Raw genomic sequence first — 26,881 nt, 5'->3', positions numbered from 1 at the left:
CACAGTGTTGCATAAACATCAAAATGCAGGTAAAACATTATTCTTTATTTTGATCTATGTGACAATTATGAGACAACAGTCCACATCATTCATTCAAAAACATGAATAAACGTACTCTTACTTGCTGAAACACAAAGACAATGTTGTTGCATTATTCATTTTCTCAACTTGCTGTGATCATGATGAAGACACAAAAAAATAATACATATGTCATTTCTATGTTCACTTGTCCTCTGGAAGACTTTAATTAAGTGGAAATTGTACCTTTGATGTTGCTAAGTCCTTAATCAAATATTTTCTGGTCATCAGGTTGATGGAGTTATGGTTGCTTAGAAATTCTTATTTGAATATTGCTCAATTAAAAGCTGTATGAAGCTTCAGCTGACATGGTAAGTATATATATATATACAGATGCTCTAAAGACTACAACTTGTACTACTTTTGCTCCTGACTCAATTGACAGTTTTCAGAATGGGGACATTTTGACCCACTCATATGATCATTTATCAGTCAGCGTTGTACTCAACACAATTTACTCTGCCACCCTTAAGGCATACAGTCTGATGCAACAATGATATTTTGCAGAAGGGACTGACGACAAATGCCTCTTTATATCCCCATATTGAAGGGAGACTGCCTCATGCTCTGTCTGTGAGAAAGAGCTTTGCATCTCACTCTACAAGGTCAAACAACATGATGCACAAAATAGTCTTCTCAGCGTAACCTTCACCTTAGTCTTTCAGTTTAGTTTAATTACCATTGACATGTAGCCATCAAATACATATTTGCAACTTGTTTAACACTGATTGAATTTAAACACTGTCACACAGGCGAAGGCAGGGATTCTCAACCTTTTCCACTCACGACGCACATAATTATCTGCTCCATCCACACGTTGTCTCAGGTGTTGCAGCCTGCCGTTGCTCAGTTGATGGTGCTGCTCTCGCACTTTCAGGTGAGCCACCTTGAGACCCTTTCTGTGGGAAAGACGTCATCAGATAAGTCATTTCTGCTGGTATAACTGACTGTTGCTGCATATAGCGGTGCCAGAATGAAGGTGTTGTTGCTTGTGTTTTCTCAAATGCAGTTAGATACGCATATGCATGCATGAAAATACCTCCAGAAGAGATCTCTAAAAAAAGTTTCATTTATTTCTCTTAGACAACTATGAGCTCTGTGTGAAACTGAAAAGAGATAATTACTTATTGCTTCTGTTTCTGTCTCTAACTGAGAGATGCACAATGTCTCAAATTTGTCTCCTCTCACTTTAACAAATAAAATCTATTCTAAGACTAAATGTATCACAAGTACAGACAATGTAATGTCTGAAGCATTCGCATTCGCGTGACTAAGTTAATGTTGGATATATTATCTTTCTCTGCCCAACCAGCTACCCAACCCCACCATCATCTCTTTAAACCTGTGAGGTCAGCAACTAGAAACAGCCCGACAGAATGTTTCATCTACTAATTGCGTTAAGGTGCAATCAGCTCATCTTTGATGGTCTATGTCTCGGCAGATAATTGCTCACTGGAGACATTAGATAATTAAATGCTTTAGATATGAGTTTCAAAAGTTTCCATACGTTTCTCAGCAGTGCTGAAAGATGCCAAAGATCCTTTTGCAAGATGACACAGCTGCTCATCAGGCTCTTTGATGTGCAGCTCACATGCAGAAAATGAGCCTCTTCTTTCAGATGTCATCTCATCTCTCTGTATTTTTCCTTTCGAGCCTGCGTGTAAATCTGTTTGTGTCTCTTCCACACCCATATGTTCCATCTGAAAGGAAAACAATACCAGGGTCTCCAGGTTAATGCCTTTTATATTAAGAAAGCCAAAAAGCAAATGGAGAACATAAACATTCGAAAAGAGTGGAATTTACTGGAGATTTACTTGTCAGACAGTTTAAAATTCCAGTTTTATAATCTGAATTGCTCAAATTTCTCTTCGATTCAGAACTAGCTCATAACTGGCAGTTCTGGCTTGAATTTTGGTAGCAGCCAAGATGCTCTATATTCACATATTTTATACTATAGAAGAAGACTTTAATTGACATAACATGACTCTGATGTGTTCTAGTGAGCGTATTTGCAGGTTCAAAACACAGATGAAACATTTGAAAGTGTTCCGTTGCCAAACTGCCTCCCAGCAATTACCCCGATTCACTGCGTCTCAAACGTGTCTCTAAGTTGCACAGAAAATTTCTGATCAACCTATAAAATAAATTTCAGACTTTCTCAACATTTGGAGCCTTTTTTTTTTTGTTTAAATTCTCAGACAGAGAAATAAGAAAGCTTTCACAATGAACTCAACCTTTTCTCCTCCTAAACTTTCTACATCTCATGCTGAGCTGAAGAGATTGTAGACTTATACAAAACCGATGTCTCTTATAAAGTAACAATAGTGCAATAAAAGTCTATCCATTGTAAAGAATTTAAATTAATTTTAAGAAGAAAAAAATCTTGCTGTATTTATTTTTAGATAATGTATTGGGTATTACTTATGAAAATGAACCTAAATTGTACTAAATATCTAATCCTTATATTACTGTAACTAAATATATTTCCATCTAAATACTGTTGTGAGTTCTATGACTGATTTTCTTCTATTTGATATAATCAAATGTCTCTCTGAATTTATCATTCTAGATTTTTTTACTGTCTTACTTACTCGAAGAGGATGGTCCACCTATAACCCTGCAGGTGTCGGGCAGTTTTAAACCCAGTTTTTGCTATTTCAGATATCTACTTAGTGGTTTTGTTTGCTGGGAGCACATCAGTAATTTGACCCTTGTAAAACAGGATAACATACTTTTTTCATAGTTGGGTTCATCCATGGTTAAGTATCTTGTTGCCAGATATAGCATTAATTACTGTAGCACTTTACCAAGGAGAGGTTTTTACCTCTACAATTAGAACCAATGGGTGATATTTTTTAAGTTTTATGGATATCTAGAAACTGCAAGCAGGTGCTGTGACATTTGAGAGGCTCAAACGGACAGAAACCGCTATACCGAATGGTATCTGTGGATGACAGTAGTGAAGCATTTATACTGATGAAGTATTGACGTTCAAAATGTCCTGCTGACAGGATTCACTATAGATTCTCTTCATTAAACTGAAATCCAAGCCTTTTTGGAAATGCTCTTAATAATTTAGAGAGGATGGAAAAAAAGGATCAATAAAAATGTCATCATTCTGCAAAGAACAGAGCCTTTGTACAAGTTCTGCACAAAACAAGGATACAGTAGAAACGGGTTAGCTTCATCAGTCTCGCCTTGGATCTCATATTTTTAAACAAAAAGGCTGTAGATTGTATGTATCACGCAAGAAGAGAAAATATAACAAGACACATGAGCTAACAAGCTTTCAGTTTCTTATAAAGAGTGAAGTTGCAGTCATATCTTCAACAAATGTACAAAAACATATTATTGAAACCACTTTGGAAATGCTGTGAGATTGGAGAAGGATTGGCTATAGAAGGAACTCACACCAAGTCTTTCCAAGCAAGGATGGGTCATGGCTCTCCACTTTGTGTCAAACGCCTTCAGAGAATCAACAGTGAGTCAAAAAAAAAAACAGTTGTCAGTATACAAATGAAAAGAAAATTGGTCTTTCAGTATCTACAGTTCACAATGTTGTGGAAAGATTATAGAAGTTAGTGGAAATCAGCACGACATGTGAAGCCATACATCAGCTCCACACAGAAACACTGCCTGAGTTTTCTGGACACGGCTCGGATAGAGGCTCACAAGAAAAGACAGTGGACATGTTTTCTGGTCATACAAGTCCACGTTTCAGCTTGACAAAAATGGCTGTCAGTTTCTATGTGCCAAAGATGAAATATGCCATAAAGACTGTTATCAACGAAAAAAAGTCAGTGTCTGTTAGGATACTTGCATAAGTGTGAAGGCGCCATACATCTCTACAGGTGAAGAGATGTATGATACTTTTTTTTTTTTTTTATTTCAGCAGGATGATGCCGCCTCTCGTTCAGTATGACTTAAAACAGCATGGCTTCATAAACATGGGCTTAAGTGGCCAGTCTGTAGCTCAGACCGGTCTCCTATTGAAAATCCATGAAGCATCATTTGGAGAAAAATCAGACAAAAAAGAAAAAACGACTGATGAGCAGTTTTATGTTCTGCAAGAATGAACACAAATTTCTCTTGGTGAACTGCAAGAAAACTGAGTCTTTCAACTGTTAATATGAGTAATCATTTCCTTCAGGTTCAAGCTAATCACCGAATTACAGATTAAAGTTTTCCAAAAAATGGATGCCAGTTTTTATGAAATGTGGTCTTAAATTATATACAAACATAATATCATTAACTTTTTTTTTTAATGTATTTGTACACCCCGTCTCTCTTACTCAACCTTTCAATCATTATATCTGCTTTTTTTCTCCACTATCAACAGATCTTTTTTCCAAATAACTCTGACCTCGTTTTTGTTTGATGATATAACGCTTCGCGATAATTGCAACAACAGTGACACATATTAATACTAATTCTAGTTTTCAACTCTGCTTGTGAAAGTCACTGTTGTTTCAGCTAAGGGAGTATAACATAAAAGAGAGAGATTGTAATTCTGACTCATTGGATTGTGAAATTGAAGAGAAAATCAAGTGGAAACATGTGTTGGAAGTTTTCCTTTTTATTAGATAGTTAGTTATTTTATTAGATACTTGTAATTTGCTTTTGAGATGTACCCTAATTAAAGCAAAGCCCCTGCTTTGCTTTAATTAGGGTACATCTCAAGGGTACTATGTCTTTACCTCAGGAAGCTAAACAAACAAAATACGTAAGACTCAAATATAAAACATTCATGCACTCTTTGATTTTGATTAAAGCCTGAGATGAACACAACTAAAATCAAGAAAGATATCAGACAGGAAAAGAGGCAGCAGCTCTAAAAGAAAAAATAAATTGTATAACAAATGACAGCAGCCACATGTAGATTATAGTGGCTGTCAGATGATTGCTTGTTTGAATAAGGTTGAGTCAGCTGACATTGATCATGTTCTAAAATAACAGCAGTTACATAATCGCCCACATACACACAGTATAGATGTTATTACTGATGACAAACACGTCAATTCTTTACAGGCAGTCACGTCTGTAAATTTCCTGGCTTATTACAAAAATATGTGACGATCAAGCAGACGGCTGCAAAAGAAAAAGGTATTTTTTTGGGTTTTTTTGGGGTTTTTTTAGTGTAATGAACACTTTAAAGCCTTATTTACTTCAAAAGATTCCGAGTTGAAAGCCTTTACTTTAAAAGAAAGAAAGTTTAGGTCAAACTTAGAAAAGTACATTTTCAGACCAGTTGTTTGTCTATATTTTTGTTCTTTAAGCAGATCTTTGTAATGTTTCTGAAAAACCTTCAGTTTTGTTCAAAATTCAGAAAAGAAGTTGCCATTTATTATAATCATTTCAATACAGTAAGAACTCATTGTCACGCAAGTCAGTTTTGACAAAAAAAATTGAAAAATGCACTCAAAAGTGAATAAAGTTAATCTGACTTCCAAGTAATTAAAAATCATTCCACCTGTTGCGATTGAAGTACAATCTTTTTGCCATACAGTATGCTATATTTGTCATTGTCTCAGTCCTCAGTTTAAAGACAAAGATATTGCCATCCTATTTTCTGTACCATAATCTCAAAGGAATAAAGAAAGTTGTATGCAGGAATATGTCCACTGTGTCCCTCAACCTATAAACAGTAGATATTGTTAAGATACCACAAAATAATTTGCAAAATGAGTGTGAAGTTATACGTTTGTATTGATACAGCTGCTCGCCTTTAAGCTAATATTAGGTCCACTGAAATATTATAAGAAACCCCCCATAGGGTCATGATTTGGTAGTGGAGATGAGGAAGGGGGACCCAGGTGCAGACACAGAGCAGGAGCCAGGAGGCACAAATTATTTGAAAACTATTTATTCTAACACACAGTGCAGCAAAACTAAGCTAGAAAAACCAAAAACACCTAAGAAATAACTAAACCAGGCTGTAACATTTCACAGAAGCAGGACCAAGAACTGACTGGAAAAACCATGGGTAACTACGACAAGGATCTGACGAAGAGTGAAGAAAACCGTGAGTTTAAATACTGTGGCGAGAGTGATTAGTGAATGACAGCAGCTGAGGATAACTGAACACAGGTGCAAGGAGTGGAGCTGATGACCAGACAGGAGGGAACTGAGGAAAAAGGTCAGGAAAATGGCAAAAAACTGAAACCAGACAGAAAAACTCAAAAATACATAGATCCTGACACATAGACAGAATATTGGGACAACCAACAACATTTTGCTTCTGTGGAAACACACATTTGCAGTTTGTTATACAAATAATTAGGATAATTCAAAAGAACAGAATCATCTTAAATGTTTTTCTTTAAAACTGATGGTGGGCATTTCTTAATCACAAGCAGATAAAGCCACACTAGCCGTTCCATCTAAGCTAATAAGCTAAAGCTAAACACTCTCAGGCTGTAGCTTGATAAAGACATGGCAGTTATTTAAATCCAAAATGTGGAACACTTCCTTTCATAATCATGGCATGAAATCCAAAAATAAAAAAAAATAAACATGTTTTCAAGTTTCTTTTATCACTCCTCTGCAGCATTTGGGTTTTGGTAAGAACAAAAGGCAGTGGCAGCATTACTCTAAATCTAATTAAAACAAACTCACAGGGATTAGCCTACTGTGTGATGAAATAAATGAAAAATCTGAGGTAAGGTCACAACTGACAACTGACATACAGATGACAGAGTCATTATGAGAAGGAAATAGGTTTGGACATATGGATATAAATACTGCAGCTCCAAAAGGTCTGAATATCATTATATTCTACATTAGAACACAATGTTCACAAAGCTAAATATCCTAAAGAGGAAGGAAATAAGCTATGTTTGTTCAAAAAGGTGCTGTTGTTTGCCTTTCTGGGGGTAAATGCCTGCCTTTCGAATGGAAAACAGTGATTTAAGCCTCAAAGCTGGCGAGTAGAGTGACGTCCTAAATTATTTTTACCTGCTTAGGACTGCTGAAAACATACAATTTCTGGGATAGGTAAATGTTTGCGCCTCATCATTTTTTGGTTTGGTTTAGACTCATTCTCTCATTGTTCTGATTGTTCCCCGATCCATTTAAAAACTGTCTAGATATTTTCAGCATCAGCTCAATCAGCTGACTGACAAGCACTTGTGTGCTGAAGGCGATATAAGTAGGTCCACTGTCAGCGGGGGCTGCACAGTGGTGTGGTGGTTAGAGCTGTTGTCTCATAGCAGAAAGGTTACTGATGTGAAAATCAACTCGGGCTGATATTTGAGTTTACATGTTTCCCTAAGTGAGTAGGTTCTCTCCAGACGCTCCATCTTCTTCCTATCATCCAAAAACATACATGTTAGGTCAATAGGTGATTCTAAATTTACCCTTGGAGTCTGCAAGATTGTTTCTCGTTTGTCTCAGTTTTGGCCCTGTGATTGACTGCCAATATCTACTGCCTCTTGTCTGATGACAGATGGGATGGGTTCCAACCCTCCTGTGACCCTCAATTGGATAAAGCTGCAATAGAAAATGGATTGGACATTGTTCAGCTGTCACTCTCTCTCTCTCTCTTTCCACCTGGCAACAGCACCTTTGGATGCTTAGTATATAATTCTCTATTTATTTATAGAGTTAAATAAAGTCACAACCTTAACCCAGGGCTGAACGGTGGTTAGCACTATCACCAGCCAAGAGGGTTAGCGAGAGGGTTCCTTGTTCATCCAAACACATGCATATCAAATTGAATGGAAATCTAAATTGACTCTAGGAGTAAGTGTGAGAGTGCATGGTTGCTTGTCTCAGTGTGGCCCTGTGATAGACTGGCAACCTGCACACTGTGCACCCTGCCTCTCTGGATGGATATACGGATGGACAACCTTAACCCTTTGTGTATCCATTATTTTGTGTGGTGCTTGTGTAATTCCTATATTTAGGTAAATGTTTAATAGTTTATCAATTATCTGCATAACCTCAGTAAAAAAAAACGCCACATATTTTGAGTTTTAGGAAACTCATTAATTCATTCATCATTGACCTCAGTGTGGCCCAGAGGAGAAACCTGTGTCAATCCTGCTGCATGTACAGATTTTACCACTTGAGGTTGGTGCTTATGAGAGACCAAGATCCTTGTAGTCAACTGAACTCACAGCTGCTGTAGTGCCTGAGAGTAAGTTCATGAGGGTTTGAAAAGGTGCTTGAGATCAGAAAGGTGGCGGGAGAAAAAACAGATGAGACTTCATGATGACAGCACACACTGCTTGAAAACGATTGAGATCATTTAGAGGTCAGCAGAGACTACATACTTGCCAAAGACAGCCACTGATCTAACAAATGATGAGCTAGCGCTGGTAAATTAGAGGGTGACTGCTTGTTTGACCTGGATAGCAACTCACATGTTCAAAACAGCAAAACATTAGATAATCTATTGATTTGGCTTGGGAATAGAATGGTAAGGCTAACTACTATCATGTTTGGATTAATGACTGACCAGAGACCAAGAGATCTATATAAATATATATAAAAAACTCAATACTCGCCCTTCTGTGAGCAGTGAGCAGTACCCCTTTTTCAAGCTCAGGTCCTCCTGGGAGCTTGAGGGTTCTACACAATGTCTTAGCTGTTCCTTCAACATCGTACTTATGAACAGAGATTACTGATGTTGTTCACTCTCCCAGTTTGGGGGTCACACCCCTGAGTGCTCCGATCACCACTGGTACCGCTGCTGTCTTCAATTTCTAAATCTTTTCAACTTCCTCCTTCAGCCCTTGGTATATTTTGAGCTTCCTTCTTCTTGATGTTGCTGTCACTTGGAATTGCTACATCTTTTACTGCTGTAGTTGGTCAACCATCACAGTGTCCGGTTGGTTAGCCATCACCTGCTTATCCGTCTGCTCAGAGCTTGTTCATCAGCTGCCATTATTAGTGCCTCTGCACTATCTTTCGGACCGGCGAATCTGTCAGTGGTACATGCCACGCAGAGGCTTATCCTTCCAAGATGGGTCCTCCCCATGCCTCCTCGCTTTTCCTTGGGTTTCAGCTGCCTGATACATTAACTTAGCAGTTTATCACAGAAGCCATCTTCCTGTTGTATTCCTGGATATTTCTTGTTTCATCCTGGATAGTGGCTCTGACACTCACTAGACCCCGGCCTCCCTCTTTCTGATTAGTGTACAATCTCGGGGTGCTATATACATATATATATATATAGCTTTTTCCTACTCCTATTAAGACATGTCAAGTTATTTTTTATTCTTATTATATCATTTTTACATGTTCGAAAAAAATCCTTCATTCATTTGTATCATTCACTGGCCAGAACAGTAGCTGGCCTCTGTCAACGGTTCAATACATTAGTCTTAATTTTGGCCTTTTTACTGCACCATACTATGGCTATACTATAGCTAAAACTGCTGCTTACAAGTAATCAAATAAAATTTAATGGCCTAAGTGCAGAGATGCACAACATTAAGTGAGATAATTTAATTGTGTTATTATTCTTTATTGTATCAGGAAGTCCCTTTGAGACCATATGTCCTATGCAAGAGAGCCCTTGTGGCAATCGATTATGGTAGCCAACACAAAGGTTGTTCACATTTAGTGTTAACATGCATCATGGCTGATCTGATCACAGGTGGAAGTTTGTGTGTATCTGTCCCCACATGCATCCGAGGTGACAGCTTTGATCAGATCTAATGTACCCACTTTGTTTGCAAATCAACACGTAGCTTACATTACACAATAAGCTATCGGCCGAACAACAAACAGCACATCAGATGGTCTATTGAAGTTTCTTGAAAATCACAAATGAATTTAGTAACTTCACTATGTCTTTATTTAGAGATTAACATGATTCAAATTCACCTGAGTCATATTTATTGGAGAATTTAAGTGCTTTAAGTTTTTAGTGTTTCATTAAGCTCGGTATAAGAAGGGTTCCTGTGGGCAGATGGTCTTCTGTACCAAGAAGCAAAGTAACAAAATAACCTGGAATCAATGAGGTTTGAGACAATCCAATATGGTACAAAGGTTGAATAGGTCCAGCTTTTCCAAGCATGCTATGACAAAAATGTGATATGAGAGAAGCAAAGGACCAAAAAATGTGTCTACAAGGGTTGCACAATTTTACTGTCAGTGTATCTCTGACACACATCAAGAAGCTTATAAAGCCTGGAACATTGTTTTCCACCCAACATTTCTGTGCACTCCAGTGCTGTCTATAAAAGGTTGCTCATGTAATATACCTTAAAAAGCTGAGATTTGTATGATTTGATTGATACAAAGCATTTTATATTACATTTACTATAGTAGCTTCAATCAGCATCAATAAAGGCAGCTCATTTATGAAGGCCCCTGGTATTTTGCTAATAATAATCCAGTTTCGTAAAAAAAATAAATAAATAATAATTCTCTCTAGTTTAGTCTCTCTACTGTTGCATCAAGTCCGACTAGCGTGTTAATATTCTTGATGCTGTGATTTTGAAATATTGCTAGCATCCCTAGCTTTTGACTGACACTTGACTTGAGTCTATAGAAGCTTCTGTGCGCTTTTAATAGCTACGGGCACAGCAAGAAAGTGCATGGCCTTCTGGCATGTATACACGAGCCATCTGTAAATGAGCTTGTTTGGGTCAGTCCAATAGAAAGGCCGTATAGTGTACACAGTTAACTATTTTCCTGAAAATTCTTTTAGCCTCATCATCAGGATGACCGGAGCTGTTTGTTAAGACTTTTCGCAGTGAGGTAAATTGTCCTAAAGCTGAGAAGTTTTAGAAGATTATTTCATGTTTTAAAAAATTCTATTTCCAAAAGTAAAATGAATTTCCTTCTACGTAAATAAATAATCGGTGCATATTGCCTCCAGCCTGATGTCGAGCAGACACCACTCTGTGTTGCTCTCTAATTTAATTTGTTTGAAGAGGATGTTTGGACACAAGTTAAGTTCAACAGTGTGTGAAGGAAAAGATAAATCGTTTTCAAATATTTGACCAGGTTGATAAGTGGGTGAAATGTCAAAAAAAAAAAAAAAGGAAATGAGAAAGTTACATACTAGGGTACTGCTCACAAGTAGTCACATTTTCTGGAAATGATTAAAATGATGCTGGACACAGCCACTTTGACAGAGAATTACAGAAAATGCCCTATTCCTTCCACACATATGGCTGTTATACTTCTAACCTTCCATTTTGACTCCTCTTCATATTGTAACATATAGCAGTGCTGGATGAAAAGCTATTTATGAAAAAAAAGAACTTGTAGGAATAGAAGAACTCTCCGTTGGCAGCTTGACTAAGAAACTCATGAAGAATGTCAAATATTTTCAAGTTTATGTGAAGGACGATTAACTTATTATTAAGTCCCATGCCCTACAGAGGAAACTACTTAAAACAGTCATTCCTCGTATTTGCTGTGATAAAATATTCGAGGTGCACTTACTTACTTTTTAAGGCCTTCTTCAGTCAATGATTCATGAGGCTTTATCAGTTAACTCGAGGCGCTATTTACACCTGATATTTACATGCATATCTGGTGATCCAATCTCATGTAGACAGCTCCAAGTACCTCAGTTAAAACTTGGCATTAGAATGCATCCCCACGTGTCTCAGGTGGCAGCTCGTGATCTGATCTCACTTCTCTGCTTTATATGCAAAGAAGCAGATATGTTACATCACAGTAAGTCATGAGGGGTGGTGTGTGTAGAAGGGGTTGGGGGGTGAGTTGGGGTTTCTGCAAAATCCTATATTGCACAGAGGGAGGGATCTGAATAATGTTGCAACAGATTCATATCTTGGCATGTTTCATATCTGCCCGAGGGACTTCAGCTGCTGGCTTATGACAGACTATCCTTAAAATGTAAGGTCTAATAAAGGGGTAACAAAGGCAACATTAATTCAAAAGCAAAATAAATTAAATAACTGGTTTGTGATGTTGGAGAGATCTCTGTGTTTCCACCCCAGCTGATTTAGAGAAAGGTGCAGATTTCAATCTGAACCAGTCATTCACACAGACGATTTGTCCTGCAGTAGAAATAACCCAATAACACACAGGATCAGAAATACACTGTGCCAATCTATAATCTTTTGGAGAAAGGAGTAAAGAGCAGCCCACAGGATCAACCCAAAACCTTGCAACTAACAAAGTGTAGAAAAAGCATTTTTTATGAAAACGGTGTGTTTAGATTTGTCCTTGTACAGAAGATATCCTTTGTAGACATGAAAGTAAGGGGAGGTGAGTTGAGTAGATTTTCGTCTATTGTGGCACAGCACAGATCACATCAGAATGTGGTGTGAATAATCAATCCTCAGTGAGTTCCTTTTTTCATCTGAGGAGGGCTGTGGGATGCCATTAAAATCTCTGCCGATTTGATCAATGATACTCAGGGGTATCAAGCTCAAATACACAGTGGGCCAAAATTAAAAACTTGGACAAAGTCGCGGGTCAGACTTGATATTTATTGAAAAAATGTCTACAATTGAGGAAGTTTTTCCTTCTCTTCAGATATAACGATGAACCTTTTCATGTGGGAAGAAAATTAAGATTTGCTCAAACACTCAGTGGGGTTACATGACTGTCACCGGGGCGGATTAATGGCTAAATTACAATAAGACTGATTTATTTAGTTCATGTAGACACCTTAATCTGACAAAACATCAGATCGGATCGGGTTACTCGCGATCGGATTTAGACCCCGAGATAACTCGATCCAAACATACACTGAACGTGCATGTAGACGGCAGAAGCACGTGTTGTTGTTGGTGGTGAAGAGGTCAACAGGAAGTGGCTCTGTTAGCGAAAGTTGAAATGGTTACAGCGCTACCTATCATACAGGGGTATGACATGCTTTGTGCCAGTGATTCGATTAATTCACCGCCATATATCCAAGGATAATTACCCTTGCTCAGATAAGGAGAATAGCCCAACTATAGCTATAATCGAGTTAATCTCATCATGTAACCCCACTGACTGAATCTGGAATAAGCAAAGCGTAATACTATAAACACATGTGAAATCAAATGTCAAATAAAAGACACATCTGTGGTATTCATTTCTTAAATAATTATTATTTTTTTAATCTTATGCCTCTTCCTCTATCTATAGCCTTCTGAGTTAAATTTCAATCTTCATCAACCTTTTTTTTACAGACTAACAACAATAATAATGCGTCTGGTAGCATGAGGTCACTAATGAACGTCAACAGAAGAGGAGGCGCTTTTGGGTCCAGATTGACGCCCAACACACCTGCAAAGCATTCTGGGATTTGTAGTCTTAGGGGTGCATGCACTGTGTACCAACGGGCCAGCTGTAGTAGACATTTGGTGTCATCTCGCAGGCCAGATTTGGCCCGTGGGCCTGAGTTTGACATCTATACTCTAGAATATTTATTCCCACGGATGAATTTAGCCAGCTTTTCTCTTTTTTCCCTCAAACCGATATTTTGGGCTTGTAAGTGTAGACACAACTTTTTTTGCCTTCGTACAGTACTTTGTGAAACAGGCATATTGACAGAGAGCGGATTATATTTTATATTAGAGATTTCTTTTTGTCATCCAGAGGTTTTGTTTGTTTTATTTTGAGTTTTTTTTTGTCACAAGTTCATTCTCACTTATAATACTGATGCAACACTTCTCCGGTAACAGCCAGAGGAGAGAGGTTGACTGATAAGAAAAATATAGACTGAAACATCTTGGTATCACCTACAATAAAACTGAAATTATGAAGAAAATGGTACCATCCTACCTTTTTCTTATCAGTTAAGGTCTGCTTGACAAACTGCCTGAAGGAATTAGGATGAAATTCATCTTCCACCTTAACAGTCAGTCTTGGAATGGCGGTCATTGGGCGAATGACCCCGGGTTTTGTCTGGATAGGAAGATTAAAAGTTCAGCAGCCAGCGGTTCATTTTCTCATCTTTCTTATGAAAGCTGCAACAGGAGCTTGATCAGATAAAATGATGTGTACCTTTTTGGGATCTGTGAGTTTTCTCTCCTTATTGGCAGTTGGGTGCAAGCTGCACACAGACGCCTAAACAAAGATGAAACATTAAATGCATTTAAACACCGAAACAGAGATTGACAAAAAGTACAAAAGCACAAAAAGTATTCACCTTCACCGAGCACCACATGTATACTGTGTTTTAATAAACAGTTCATCACATCATTTTACAACAAAGGCAGTTATTTAGAGCATAAGAGCTGCTGGTAAATGTTTTTTATTTTTGAACATCAGACCAATCACCTGCTCTGTTCATGGTCTTTAAGTTACACCGACCACTTTAGCGCAGTATTGCAGTACTACTCAACTCCCTCGCACAAAAACCTCTAATGGTAATTATTATTTGCATCTTTCTGAACTGTTACCCCAGAATAGTCGATGTGCTTTGACTTCATGTTTTCACTGCAAATAGAAAATCTTTGCTCACGCAGGTAACATCCGCTTTGTGGTTTGTACAATAAAGTTCTTAATGGAAAACATATTCATCAGATAATTAAATGTTGGCTCGCCAAACAAGAGCAGTTGTGTAAATTTGGAACTAAGATTGTGTGAGCTTTAACGTGACAGCAGCAAGCTTTCACTGTCGTTGTTTAGTGGGTGAACTTGTGGGAAAGCACGTGTTTTAAATGCAACAAACGAGTCTTACTCACATATTTGGTTTCACGCCCCAAGGATTTTGATAATGATGTCTTGCTGTGCTGTAAGTACAAAAGAAAGAAGTGAAACAACCCATCTTGAGGGAAAATGGAAGCATTTTCACTTGAAAAAGAGATTTACTATTTCAAAAATGTGGTGGCGAATGAAAACGGCAAGAAAAGAAGTCCTTGATGAAATAGTCTTTTGTGCCACGTGCTTTGCTATGTTCGTAAGCAAAATAAAGCTGTATTGTTGTTTTCTTAATGTTTTTTCCTCTTCAACAGCATTTGTTTTCCTCATCCTTAGTTGAATTCACACATCTTCCATCCAGCTCTTGAGCCTTACACATATTGTGATTCACAGAAAGCTGACGTCTTCGTTCTCTGAAAGCTTCAAGTCTCTCTCCTTTTCATGAATAATGCATAAATATCTTCTTATTTTTGCAGGCTGATGACTAAACAACTACAATTCACTTTTATCCCATTTCGAATTTGTGTTTTAGTAAAATGTCTTTTTTCAGTTGTTTGAAGGCTATCGACTCCTACGAACTTTCATATTTTATGATTTAGGATTTTAGCTGATTTGTAACTGTAGCTGACATCCACAACTGTCTGCATGCCATTTATGAGGGGTGTTCAAACCACTACAAAGATGACAGAGCATTTAGAGTCAAGCTTAGGGCACGGTTTCATACTGTCGTTGTGCACAAATAGTCTAGCTGGTGTCTAAATGAAGACAGAAACTGCTGATTTATTGTGTATCTTATTTTGTATTTACTGTAGCTATTTCAGTCCAAAGCATAATCATTTTTCTCAGCTCAACTCTAACCATGTAATGTGACAAAGTGTTGTGTTATTGATGGAGCATAAACCAGAAGAGGGTTGGTCTCGAATAGGCTACACATACTATCTTTGAAACAAATTAATGAGAACATGCCTATTTGTGGCTTGCCAATGGCAAAATTTAAGAATGGTGTTTGCTTTGCAATGCCAAATACTCAAACGAGTCATATTTCCCCCATCTTCTGGTTGTGGGGGTGAAACTTTAGAGGACAGATATTTGGGTCATATTTCTATTGTATGAACAACTTACATGATATGAGACAGAAAGAGCTAGTGTGGCTTCACCTCGAGGTAACAATATCCATTCGCTGGCACTTTTAATGCTTTCTCAATCAGACTTCATACCTTGTTTAAGGGTAAAAAAAAGAGACTAACTGTGTTTTTATGGGATCATGTGTTGGACTATGGGTCCAGTCAAAATGAAATGGCCTGGAAGTATCTCAGCAACATCTGTGATAAGAGCAGTTCAAAATCTCTGAAAGGAGCTTCAGATCCTCCTTCGTTAACTTGTTTAGCATAAGAAACACTGGATCATTGTTTATGAAAGAAAGGAGATCATTTCATCCCACAATTTCTGGCTACAGCTTTGCAGTGCTCAGTTATGTTCATCCAGTGGTACAAACTGTGACTCATCTGGATGAATGTGAGGAGGAAAAGCAGCCTGTCACAACAGTATATATTTTACTTGTGCACATTTTTCTCTCATTATTTTTAATTACAAAGCTTAATAAGAAAGTAACGTTATAGATTATCTCTAGTATGATACATTTTTGTGTAAAAATGTGAGAAGACAGACTGCAGCAGACAGTATCTTAAGCACTTTTTGAAGAATGCTTATTGAGCATTCGTAGTTTCAGTGCTGCAGACCCACATCACTGCTTAGTGCAAGTGTGGTTGAGTTATCATTGCAGTGTGATCATCGATTCCTAAGTCCTTAACAATTTCTTCTGCCTTCTTTCCGCAACTCAATTTCATATTTTTTTATTAAGGTCAAGTAAAAGAATGTAGGAAAGGGCCGAAAGAGGGTCATTTTTGGACTATTCAACTGAAAACTTCATCTTACATAGTTGCGCAGGGACATAGTTGCATTTTACCTGGAAACCAGCGATGGCAGTCGATGACTTTGAGGTCTTTGGTCACCGGGATATTTTGCAAATAATAAGATGCAAAAAGAAGTCCGTTAAATCCCTTTTCAAATTACAAATCAACATTTGTATTTGTCATAGCATGTAAATATAGACAACAAATGACTCACTGTTGGAATGGAATTTTCCAGTATCTCATCAATAACTGCATAAAGTTCCTCTGACTGTTGCCGGAGTTGGGCCGGCGAGCACATCTGTAGAAAGAACCGACATATTAACACTTTTGGTTGCAGGTGAAAACCAGCAGCGACGTGGACAGTAATACCTCGGCGTGGGTGTCCGTAGCACGTCTGGTCAGTGTGTCACAGTGACTCTGTTCTCGCTCCACCTGCTCATCTATCACCTGTGAATGCAACCAGACAGAAAAGATCAAACTCGCTGCTAAAACTATTGTTTCCTTTGAAAACAACACTCAATATTTCAATTTCAGTTCCTATCCATCTATTCCATATTCTTTAACTAGAATTCCTTCATTTTCAGATCTATATAAATCTAATTGCACTGTGAATAATACAATATTGTACCATGTATTCAGGTCACACTGAACCCTGTTTCCCGTTTAAGTTTTTTTTCTTTCTTTCAGAAACCTGATCACTTAAGACCAATGAAATATCATTTCTGAAGGAAATTTTATAAACTGTTTTTGAATAATTTGACATTACTGGTGCTGGTGAATATTATAGGCACATTTATGATAAAATGTCCAAAGAGCAACAACAACGACTAAATTAACATTTCACAGAAAGCACTAAAACAAAACACCCCATGATTCTTATCAAACTGTTCGTAAACAAAACAAATGGTTCTACTGGCATAGAATTCAAAGACCTGTTTTATCAAAAGTGATGACTAAAAAAAATAAAAAATGCTGTCAGAATGTGGAACTAAGAAGGAAGTCGAGGTGATGGGCCTGTGTGGGTCAGTGCAGATTGTGGAAACAAAATCACTCAAGACATCAAAACACCTTCAGGCTGACCTGTAGCAAACTGAAGTGCTGGTTTTCAATCCAAATTATACACTACACTGGACCAAGAAGGGTGAACACCAATGAGGGTACCACTTTTGAAATGTAGGCACAAAATGGAAAGGCTTGTCATTACAGAAACCTTTCAGATTAAACCAAAGTCTGTGTTCTTTGGGATGTAGGTCCTTCAGTTTGTTTAGAACCAACCAACTCAAGTCAATGATGATAGATAAAATAGAAGAGAATAAATTAAATGGATAAACTAATCAAATAGAATAAAAACAGTAAAATAAGAATAACTAAAAGAACACCAAATCTTTTTCTTTACGCTGTTAAGCTGTTTTGCTGCATCCTGTACTTCAGATGTTTTTCAGACCAAATTGCACTGCCAAGTTTCAGCAATCTAAGTTTGAGGTTTGAGGTCTTGGGTCTCTTTGCAGGATCACCCTTTTTTGTTGATAACAGTGGACATTTTATGATAACAATTATTTTCTTTTGCATTTCTGAGGATATTCTTACACAGTAGCAGAAATCATTAAGGCTTCAAACAATCTTTTCAGATATTTAAGAGAATTACTAAATGAATCAGTGAGAAAATAAAAAAAACTCACTTGCTGATCCAACAGAAGGGTGTTTGTGGGGATTGCAGCAAGCGATTTGTAGCTCAACTTAATCTTGTATGTCTGCTGTTTGTGAAAAGAGAAAAGCAGATGATTGATACAAATTGATTACAATTCAGATTTCTGCATTTTACGAGAGATAGACCTTGTAGAGAGTCAGAGTCAATTTAGCATGTGTTTTACCTTACTTTGACCATGCTTTACCTCACACTGATGCAGGCTGCCTATCATGCAAAACAGCCAACACTTGAGTTGCCAAGCAATAAGAGCAATTCTGACATGTGTAAGGCTTCTTTCACAGCACTGAAACCCACATCCCTTTTATTAATAGAAGGTATGGGGCTGTAAATGTCAACAAGTTCAATTTAATCGTGTAAAGGCAAGAAACAATGACTGCATGTGTCCGCCACCGATTTATATCCCCCTGCTTGTTCAAATTCAATTTAAATCCGAAAGGTTAGAAAAATTACTCCTCCACAAATCACCAATTTCCAAAAGCAAAATTGGCTGATGGAGCAAACACAAACAAACATCTCAAAGCAGGACAGCTATTGATATGCTTGTAACAAAATACAACTGTTATTAGCCACACCTCTTTAGAACAGTATGTCAGAGAAAGCATAGTAAATAATATCCCTGTAGGTAAAGCTATAGCCGTGCATGCGAAAAGTGAGTCAACTACCTTTCTTTTTTTACCGTCCCTGTCACTGCAGTCTGACATTCCACTCCCCGGCCTTGACGGCGGCATGGAGCACAGGGACAGGGAAGGGGACGGGGTGAAGTCTCTGATTGGTGGACCAGGAGAGGGTGCAGGCGTGGGGGAGCTGGTGGGCGATGGCCACCCAGAAAAAACTATGGGTGTGTAGCGGGAAGGAGACAGGCAGTATGCTTTCCGAGAAGCCTGCGAAGGTGTGACACTTCTGGAAACGGGACAGCTTCTTACTGACTCACTCCCTCCCACTCTGATCGTGTTTTGTAAGGGACTGAGAGGGGATGTTGTGTCTGTGCGAGCAGAGGAAACTGAGATCCATGACTGAGAAGGCTGAAGATGAGGAGAAGCGATAGGTGGACTTCTCAGTTGCTGAGACAGCAAATGGAGTTTTGAGAGAGATGAATTTGGTTGGCGACTCCATTTTTGGGGCACAGGGGTCTCTGGCTCATTAATAAGTTTAGAGGACTGGGAGAAGAGTTTTTTAAAGTTATTATCTGCATGGTCCTTAAGGAATATATGTGAGTTGCCGGGCTTTAGCTCAGGCAACTTGGAAATGGAACTGTGTAGCATAGTTGCAGAGTCTGGTTTTTCATGCTTTGGTGGAGAAACAGATCTGAAGTTTGACAACAGAGGCAGAGGAGTTCTGTGGAGTAAGCTGCTCTTTACTGGTGGAGGAGAAATATCTTGCTCCTGTTTAAGCTCACTGCTTGAGCAAATTTTCTCTGAGCATTTTTTCACCTGAGCTTCAAGGCACTTGCTTTTGTGCTTACTTGCCTCCACTGTTGGGAGAACAGGGATGCAATTATTGCGTTCCTTGTGAACCGGGTTTTGACTATCTATTGATGCTGATGAAGAGAACTGAGAGGAAAAGTCAAGAGGAATGGAGGCCACACTGGAGGCAGCTGAGCATGCATTGCAGAAAGACAGGGTCACAGGGTTAACAGGCCAGCATGGCGTGTAAGGCCTCTGTAGCGCAGGGGACAGCACAGGAAGACGACCTTTCCTAAGGATGGCAGTGAGGAGGGAGAGCCGGGTCAGAGGAGGCCGGTGCCGGGGAGTTGGAGTCTGCGGACAGGCTGAAGAGGACAGGCTGTCGCAAGATGAGAAGCAGGTTTGAGGGATGTGAAGCAAACTGGAGCCAGGAGCAAGAAAGTGCCTCTTGATCTGGACAACAGCCGGTGAGAAGACGCCAGAGCGGATAGATGAGCAGGGAGAAACTGTGCGGCTGAAGGAGGCAGGAGAAGTCACAGAGGAATGCTGCATGGTGGTCCAGCTTTTCTTGTCCGAGCCCTCTGAGAGGATGGACTCCCTGGATGAAGCCGGGGTGGAAAACAAGTCTGCAGAGTTTACGGGGCTTGTTCTGTCTTCTGACACAGATGATCCATTTGGAAAGCAACCCAAGCTAACCTCGGCATGTCCAGAAGTGTCTTGACACTGCCGCCGGGAAATGCCCCAGTGTTTACCATCAGCTGTTTCCATAGACACCGTCCCTGTGGCTCTGTGGTTAGGTGTATTTTCAGACCAGGCTCTGACTGAAGGCGAGGCTTTGGTTTGAGGGAGGCTCACGTGATTTAGTAAAGGCTTCAACTGCAAAACAAAGAGGTTTATTTTACAGACAGCTGTTACAGAAAATGGACTCTTGAGTGAAATTCTGAAATAGAAAGGGGACTGAATTGTCGGACCTGCACATTAAGATTTATGCAGGATTTGTGAGGGAACTATAAAGAAGCCACCATCTGACAACCTGAAAAAGTAGAGCTCAGATAAACTATGAAACTCCAGACTTTACTTTAATTAAACAGCATCTAAAAAGCACAAAAATTCAAATATTGAACTTTTTCATTAATCACATGACTGTGCTTTTTTTAATGATAAAAGATATTTTCAATGAAGCCCCCTGCATCACTACAATTGATAGCGTTCATGTTGTACTTACTTGAGGTTTTGCCTCCAGCTGGATTGTGTTTCCTGCTCCTCCTTCCAATATGTCCTTGATAAAGACAATCTTCGCTTTGAAAATCTGCCCGTCTGACATGTTCTCCCCGGTTGTCCTCTCATGGGACACAGCTATGTTCTGGCAGGAGAAAGCGAAGCAAATGTTTAGGGGGAACGGAGGAAGTGAAACCCGAGAAAAGCTGAGGTGAACGTCAGCTAGCCCCACTGAGCTCAGGGGGGTGTGCTTGGTTTCACCAGACCACATGCCCCACACATATAAATCACATGTGCATGCGCCTGTCCTGCTGACATTTGCTTAGCACATGCCTCATCAACAGAACTGCACAAGTGATGCAGGCTCTGTATTCACACGCAACTTTTGAGCCTTATGTATTGGAATGAGAGTCTGATTCATGAGAGTTGATTCATATTTCAGTTGCTGATGGAAATAGCTAAAGCTTAATCAGTCTTTTATAAACATATCAAAAATTAAGAGACAACGCTGCAATATGTGCATTTCAGACATTTCAGGATCTTTACCAAATTTCTTTACCAATTTATGTCGCTCTCTGCTAGATTTCCATTGTTGCTTTTTGTTGGTTCTTCTTTGTTCAAAACTATGTTCTTCAGGTTACTTAGATAAAGAAACATTAAATGAAGCAAGCTACTGCCTTCTCATAGTAAACATATTACCAACTGTCAAGCTCTGGCGTCATCTTGAGCTCGTAAGCTTAACAACATTTGAAAAACATGGAATTACACAGATTTAGAAAAATAAACATATTTATGCTAATTTACTTTTACTTCTACAAATCCCCAGCAATGGTCTTTGTTTGTAAACCCCCTAAAGCCTTTAACAGATTTTTCAGCAGTCACTTACACTAAGCCAATATGTTCTGTTGGCTCTGGTTCTGTTGTAAATATGAGACTGTCCTCCTACACCTACTGTGTAATAATGTCTCATTATTAACACTGACTCCAACATTTGTGGTAATTATAATTATAAAAATATATGTGACACCATTTTCAAATGGAAGCCTTCAGATATCTAAACAAATTTAACGTTTTCCTTGAGCTGCTTCTTTGCCTTACTTTTAATTAGCAGGATTCAAAGAAATGAAAGGCTGCCAGAACAGCTGCTTCCTGCAAAAATGACAGTTTGCGTTCAGAATGTCACCACAGACAAAATGTAAAAAAATGGGGGGACTTGAATCACTGAAAAGTGCGTCACTGAATGTTTGTCATGTCTAAACTATTGTGGTTGGGATATTACGCACATTGATGCAGCACTATACTATTTCAAACTTTAGGTTAACCAAGTGGGGCAAAAAAATTGAAAATCTACTTGGTATTTCGTAGATAAAATATCTGCTCACCTGCTGATATTTACACAGCTGAAGGTCATCTGTGATATGCAAGCGGACAAGCGGACAGGCACAAATACTAATCTATACCCGCGTTATCTATTTCAGGGACTGGGGCCTATCCCAGCTGTCATTAGGCGAATGGCGGGTTATGTCTGAGTTTTTGTGTTTGGTTTTGTTTTTGTTTTCTTGGTTTACTTTTGCACTTTATAACCTGCTTCCTGTTTCTTTTTTAAGTATTTTTCCTCATGTGTATTTTGTTGCTTTTACCTGCTGTGTCACACCTGGTTTCCGTTACTGATGGTCTCATCTGCTGTTCATTTTTATTTACTCCCTCGTGTACTCCTAGTTGGATCATTTGATGTTACCTGTGTTTTTTCCTTTTGATTCTGAGTTTGTTTTTTTTCTCTGTGATCTCTGTGTTTAGTTATTAAATCTTTAAGACCACCGTCCAGCTACGACTCGCTCACTTCATAGTCTCCATTTGAGTCTGCTTTTGCCAAACTCCATGACAGGGTGCAGCCTGGACACATTGCCAGTCCATTGTAGGGCCACACAGAGACAAACGAGATAAACAACTATGCACACACTCTCCTGGGATCAATTCAGAATCACCAACTGTCCTAACATTTATGTTTTTGGATTGTGGGAGGTAAGTGGAATACCCGGAGAGAAAATTTAAAACAGTCACATGCAAACGTTCCGAAAAAAAATTGTTTCCATGAGTAGTTTTAAGAAAAGAAGCTAAACTGGTTGACAAAAGACGAAACCCAAATATTTTATCAAACGGTTAAGCAGCGGCACTTGTCCTGTCTGAATATTTCATGGCTTCAGAATAGTGGGGAAATGTCAAAAAAACGTATTAATTTTCTCCTTGACAAGTAGGTCTTTCACACGTCGAGAAAACTTTTTCAAGCCAGATCTGAATCTTGTTTGGGGGTTTTTCAGGTCATTCTTTTTGCAAAAGCCTTCAGATATGTAAGATTTTGAATCATGCATGCACCACTCTTTTGATGATGTTTTGGTCTGGGGACTGAAAGGATGAAGGCAGAACCTTGATCTTGAGTCTCTTGAGAGTCCACAATGCATTCACGTTTAGGATATTATTCCTTCACAGAAACCACATTCTTTTAAAATTCACATTTTCTACACCCCCTTCAAGGGTGGGAAATTGCCTCTTCTATTCTTCTATCCTGTATCACTTTTGCAGTTAAAGAAAAGTTTTGGTTTGCTTTTCAGCAATCTTTTAACAAAGTTAGGTCATTGTGCCCAGAAAACACTTCTCCGTGATCATAGTCTGGCAGTTACTAATAATCAAAAAATGAATAGTGACTGAAGGTTCAGAGTTGGATTCCGTGAGGCAGTCTAGATTAAGAGTCCTGCAAAAGTCTTTAAGACTGGACAAGTGACTATATTACACCAATCACTGTTGGCTATTATTGCCTATCTATGCTTTTTAGGGCTCTGACACACCAAACCAACCTCAAGAACCAGTGGAGATGAAAGAGCCCAATGTCTGTGCAAAACACTAACAGTAAACGTAATGCAAAGACCACATCCATCTGCCAGGTAGGATGTAGTATCTATACCTGTACAGGAAGACATAACTCTCAAATCCAGTAGAGGGTGGAATTCTGTTCGTGGTTTTCAACAAATAAAGAGGAAATATATAAACAAAGCATGCTTTGCCTATAGCGATGCCACTGGTGTTCTCCACAGACAAAGTTTGAAGATGCGGTTAGTGAGAACTTTGTGCTCATTTGCCGTTTGGTTGTATAAGAAGATAGGAAGAGGCGGAGATAAAATTAGGGTGGAAAAAACACAGAGTGAGTAAATAAATTAATTCTGTGGCTATGCTGAACAGCCAATTGGAATTATTTCATACACCAAACTGATAATCAGACTTCTGTTTGTCTTGTCTTTTCAATGGCTGAACTGTCAAACCCTGTGAGCATTGTTTTCAGTAATTTCAGCATGTTGAATCAGTGTCAACTCTACCAGTGATGGGTATCATTTAATCCTGAATACCTACCGGCATCACTGTTGCTTTTCCACATGTTTTTACTTCCACTTTCAACCCTTGATATTTTTCTTCTTATGTTCCTTCTTTTACAGCAGGGTATTGCAGTCAGTTACAGATTTGGCTTTAGCACTGTATAAATGTTTATCCCTGTGCTGTACAAACCTCCAGCCACAGTTTCTGGAGAATTTAGAACCTCCTGCTGTGTTGGGGCGCCACGGATAGGAAGCATGTTTACATTTCAAACCACTTCCATAGCCAATCTTGTTGCATAGCCTCTTCTGGGTGGAAAATAACTCAAACAATAATATGAGAGAAGGTCGTTGATAGCCACAAATGGTCAAACAACTAATGAAGTGGAAATGACATTCAGAAGGATTAGTGAGAGAGAAAATTGTGCAACAAAACAATTAGTAACAGTGTGTTCAGTCAAGAACAATGACAAGATACCAATCCATATGTATATATATATGTATATATATATACTGCCAGTCCTTAAGGAAATGGCAGTGAAGAAAGTTGAGATACAAATAGTGCTACCCCCCTCGGTCTAAAGACCTTTGAAATCTATATGTGCAAGCAGCCAACAAGCTGAGTTCAGGCACCCAGCACTGCAGTGCTGCTCTGATTCTGATGCTGGATAAACATCCATTAGCACTTTAAGCCCTCAAGGAATCGACACCACAGGGGGTCAACATCAGCTCCCAGGAGTGGTTGCTTTCAATAGCTTTTGTGCACTAAAGTACTTCCTGCTAAAGGTTGATGAACAGGTTGCAAAAATGAATGACTGAAAATGTATTTTCGGTATATTTCTGTTAAGAGTTGTCTTGTGCTGTTGTGTCAAAGCTGTGTGTTTGCATTTTTGTATGCTGAGCAGAAGACTCCAACTGTAAGCAGAACATTTAATTTGATGTTTGAAGTCACGTGGAAATATGTTTGATACAACTGTGGATTTGAAATGAAGTAATGAAAATGGGATTTAGGGGCATTCTGTCAGTGGTTTAAGTGGATTTTTAACATAGAATGCATGAATTTTTGAATCAAAGAAGAATTTTGCTTTTCATTGAAGATTTGGGGCATTTGTCTCACCACTGGAGGAGGAAGTTACACTAAAATACTGCAGGTGAGAGCAAGGGGGTTTACTCTCCTGGAGTCAAGAGTTTAAAAATCTCAAGCTTGCGAAATGATTAATCATAAGAGACAGAAGTCATATCAGTCATTCAAAAGGAAGACAAAAAGTTGACTTAGATTTTCTGCTTCGTGAACTTTTCAGATTTGCTGGTTTACGATCTATTCAGGATGTTAAAGTTCAGAGAGCTCTCACTTCCATAACGTTGTTATCATTACATTGAAATAACACAACAAGTTCACAATCTTCTTTAGCTACCATATATTTAATCTTTGTTGTTTTTAGAGGACATTTCAAGTACTGTCTTGCAGCAACAATAATCATGTCACGGAAAGTATCACGTGTCACTTTATATGCGTTTGCTGCTGTACCTTATCTGATTTTCCTGTCAGAGCTTCAAATCTCTCCTCCTCACCAAGAAGGCTTTTAATTGGTAATTTCTGGATGGCTGGTACAAATGTGAAAGCAGCAGGTTTGGCAGGTGATCCTACTGAAACCTGTGAATCAGAGAGAGGAACAAATTGTTCTCATGTTACACGTTTGAAAAAGCTTCACCAGACATGTGCCTGTTAAGCACAGATTTTTGAAAAAAAGTTCAGGGATTTCTTCCAGTTAATGCACAGTTGATAATAAGATTGCTCTCTTTTAAAAAAAAAAAAAACGTGTCTGCATCTCGATCATTGCATAAAATTTTAAGCCCTATTTCAATCCTAGACTAGCTTTCACACAGTTGAATACAGCTGAATTTTTCCCTGCTTCACAGGGTAACTATATTCCGCTTCTAATGATCCATCATTACACACATACAGGCACGCAGATTTGGCAATTAAGCACTTTACAGTTCAAAGCCTCGACACACCCAGGTTCACGAGGAGGGTTAAGTTGCAATTAAAATGGCTCATGTCTTCATTCTGCCCTTTGAATAAATCAAAGTGAAAATCACTGTCATCTCATAGATGGACACAAATTGTGGATTTTTATGTGGAGGACACATTACTCTATATGGAAGAAAAAGGAGATTTCTAATCCTAATTGTGAGGGAAATCTACTTGAAGGCCAGCTGTCTTTTCCTTACATAACTGGCAAGTTTTTCATGTGCAAACCTCACCAAACAGAAACAATGAGTGAAAGCAAAAGTGAGCTGCAACTCCAAGACAAAAAGTGAGATTTAATGATTGTAAATGGCACTGGATCAAATAGCAGACAAGCTGGCATCTTCTGGATGATGGTCACAACTCTACTGTGACATTCCTCAGCCTCATAATCATGGCTTTTTTCACTCATTAAAACTGGTGATAGCTTTACAAAATGCTCGTAGTTTATGCACATTCAGAGCCATTTTAAGCAAATGAAGAAAAACAAAAATCTCATGTTTTAGGACATATATTAATAGATTCTATTCTGTGACCGTTTCACAAGCTGCTGGGATCTGCACAGGGGCACGTCACACATTTCTACTCATGCTGTGATGCTAGAT

At 38.6% G+C, this 26,881-nt stretch overlaps 1 protein-coding gene across 1 annotated transcript; it reads right to left on the bottom strand.

The window, feature by feature from the left end:
* Positions 1-507: 507 nt before the first annotated feature.
* mlip (muscular LMNA-interacting protein) lies at positions 508-25,897 on the bottom strand. Its single transcript, XM_072391105.1, has 12 exons — positions 25,776-25,897; positions 20,893-21,030; positions 18,927-20,543; positions 18,236-18,310; positions 16,926-17,003; positions 16,771-16,854; positions 16,610-16,645; positions 14,688-14,735; positions 14,005-14,067; positions 13,783-13,905; positions 1,586-1,778; positions 508-977 (listed from the first exon to the last, which is right to left on the bottom strand). Exons 2-12 carry the CDS (start codon positions 20,989-20,991, stop codon positions 952-954), a joined length of 2,442 nt encoding a protein of 813 aa, XP_072247206.1. The 5' UTR covers positions 20,992-21,030; positions 25,776-25,897; the 3' UTR covers positions 508-951.
* Between the last annotated feature and the right edge of the window lie 984 nt (positions 25,898-26,881).

This window comes from Leuresthes tenuis, unplaced genomic scaffold, assembly GCF_036924035.1.
Source record: "Leuresthes tenuis unplaced genomic scaffold, fLeuTen1.0.hap1 SCAF_8, whole genome shotgun sequence".
Classification (NCBI taxonomy): Eukaryota; Metazoa; Chordata; class Actinopteri; order Atheriniformes; family Atherinopsidae; genus Leuresthes; species Leuresthes tenuis.
Note: the sequence above shows the minus strand (reverse complement) of the source record. Positions and strands in the feature narration are given on the sequence as shown.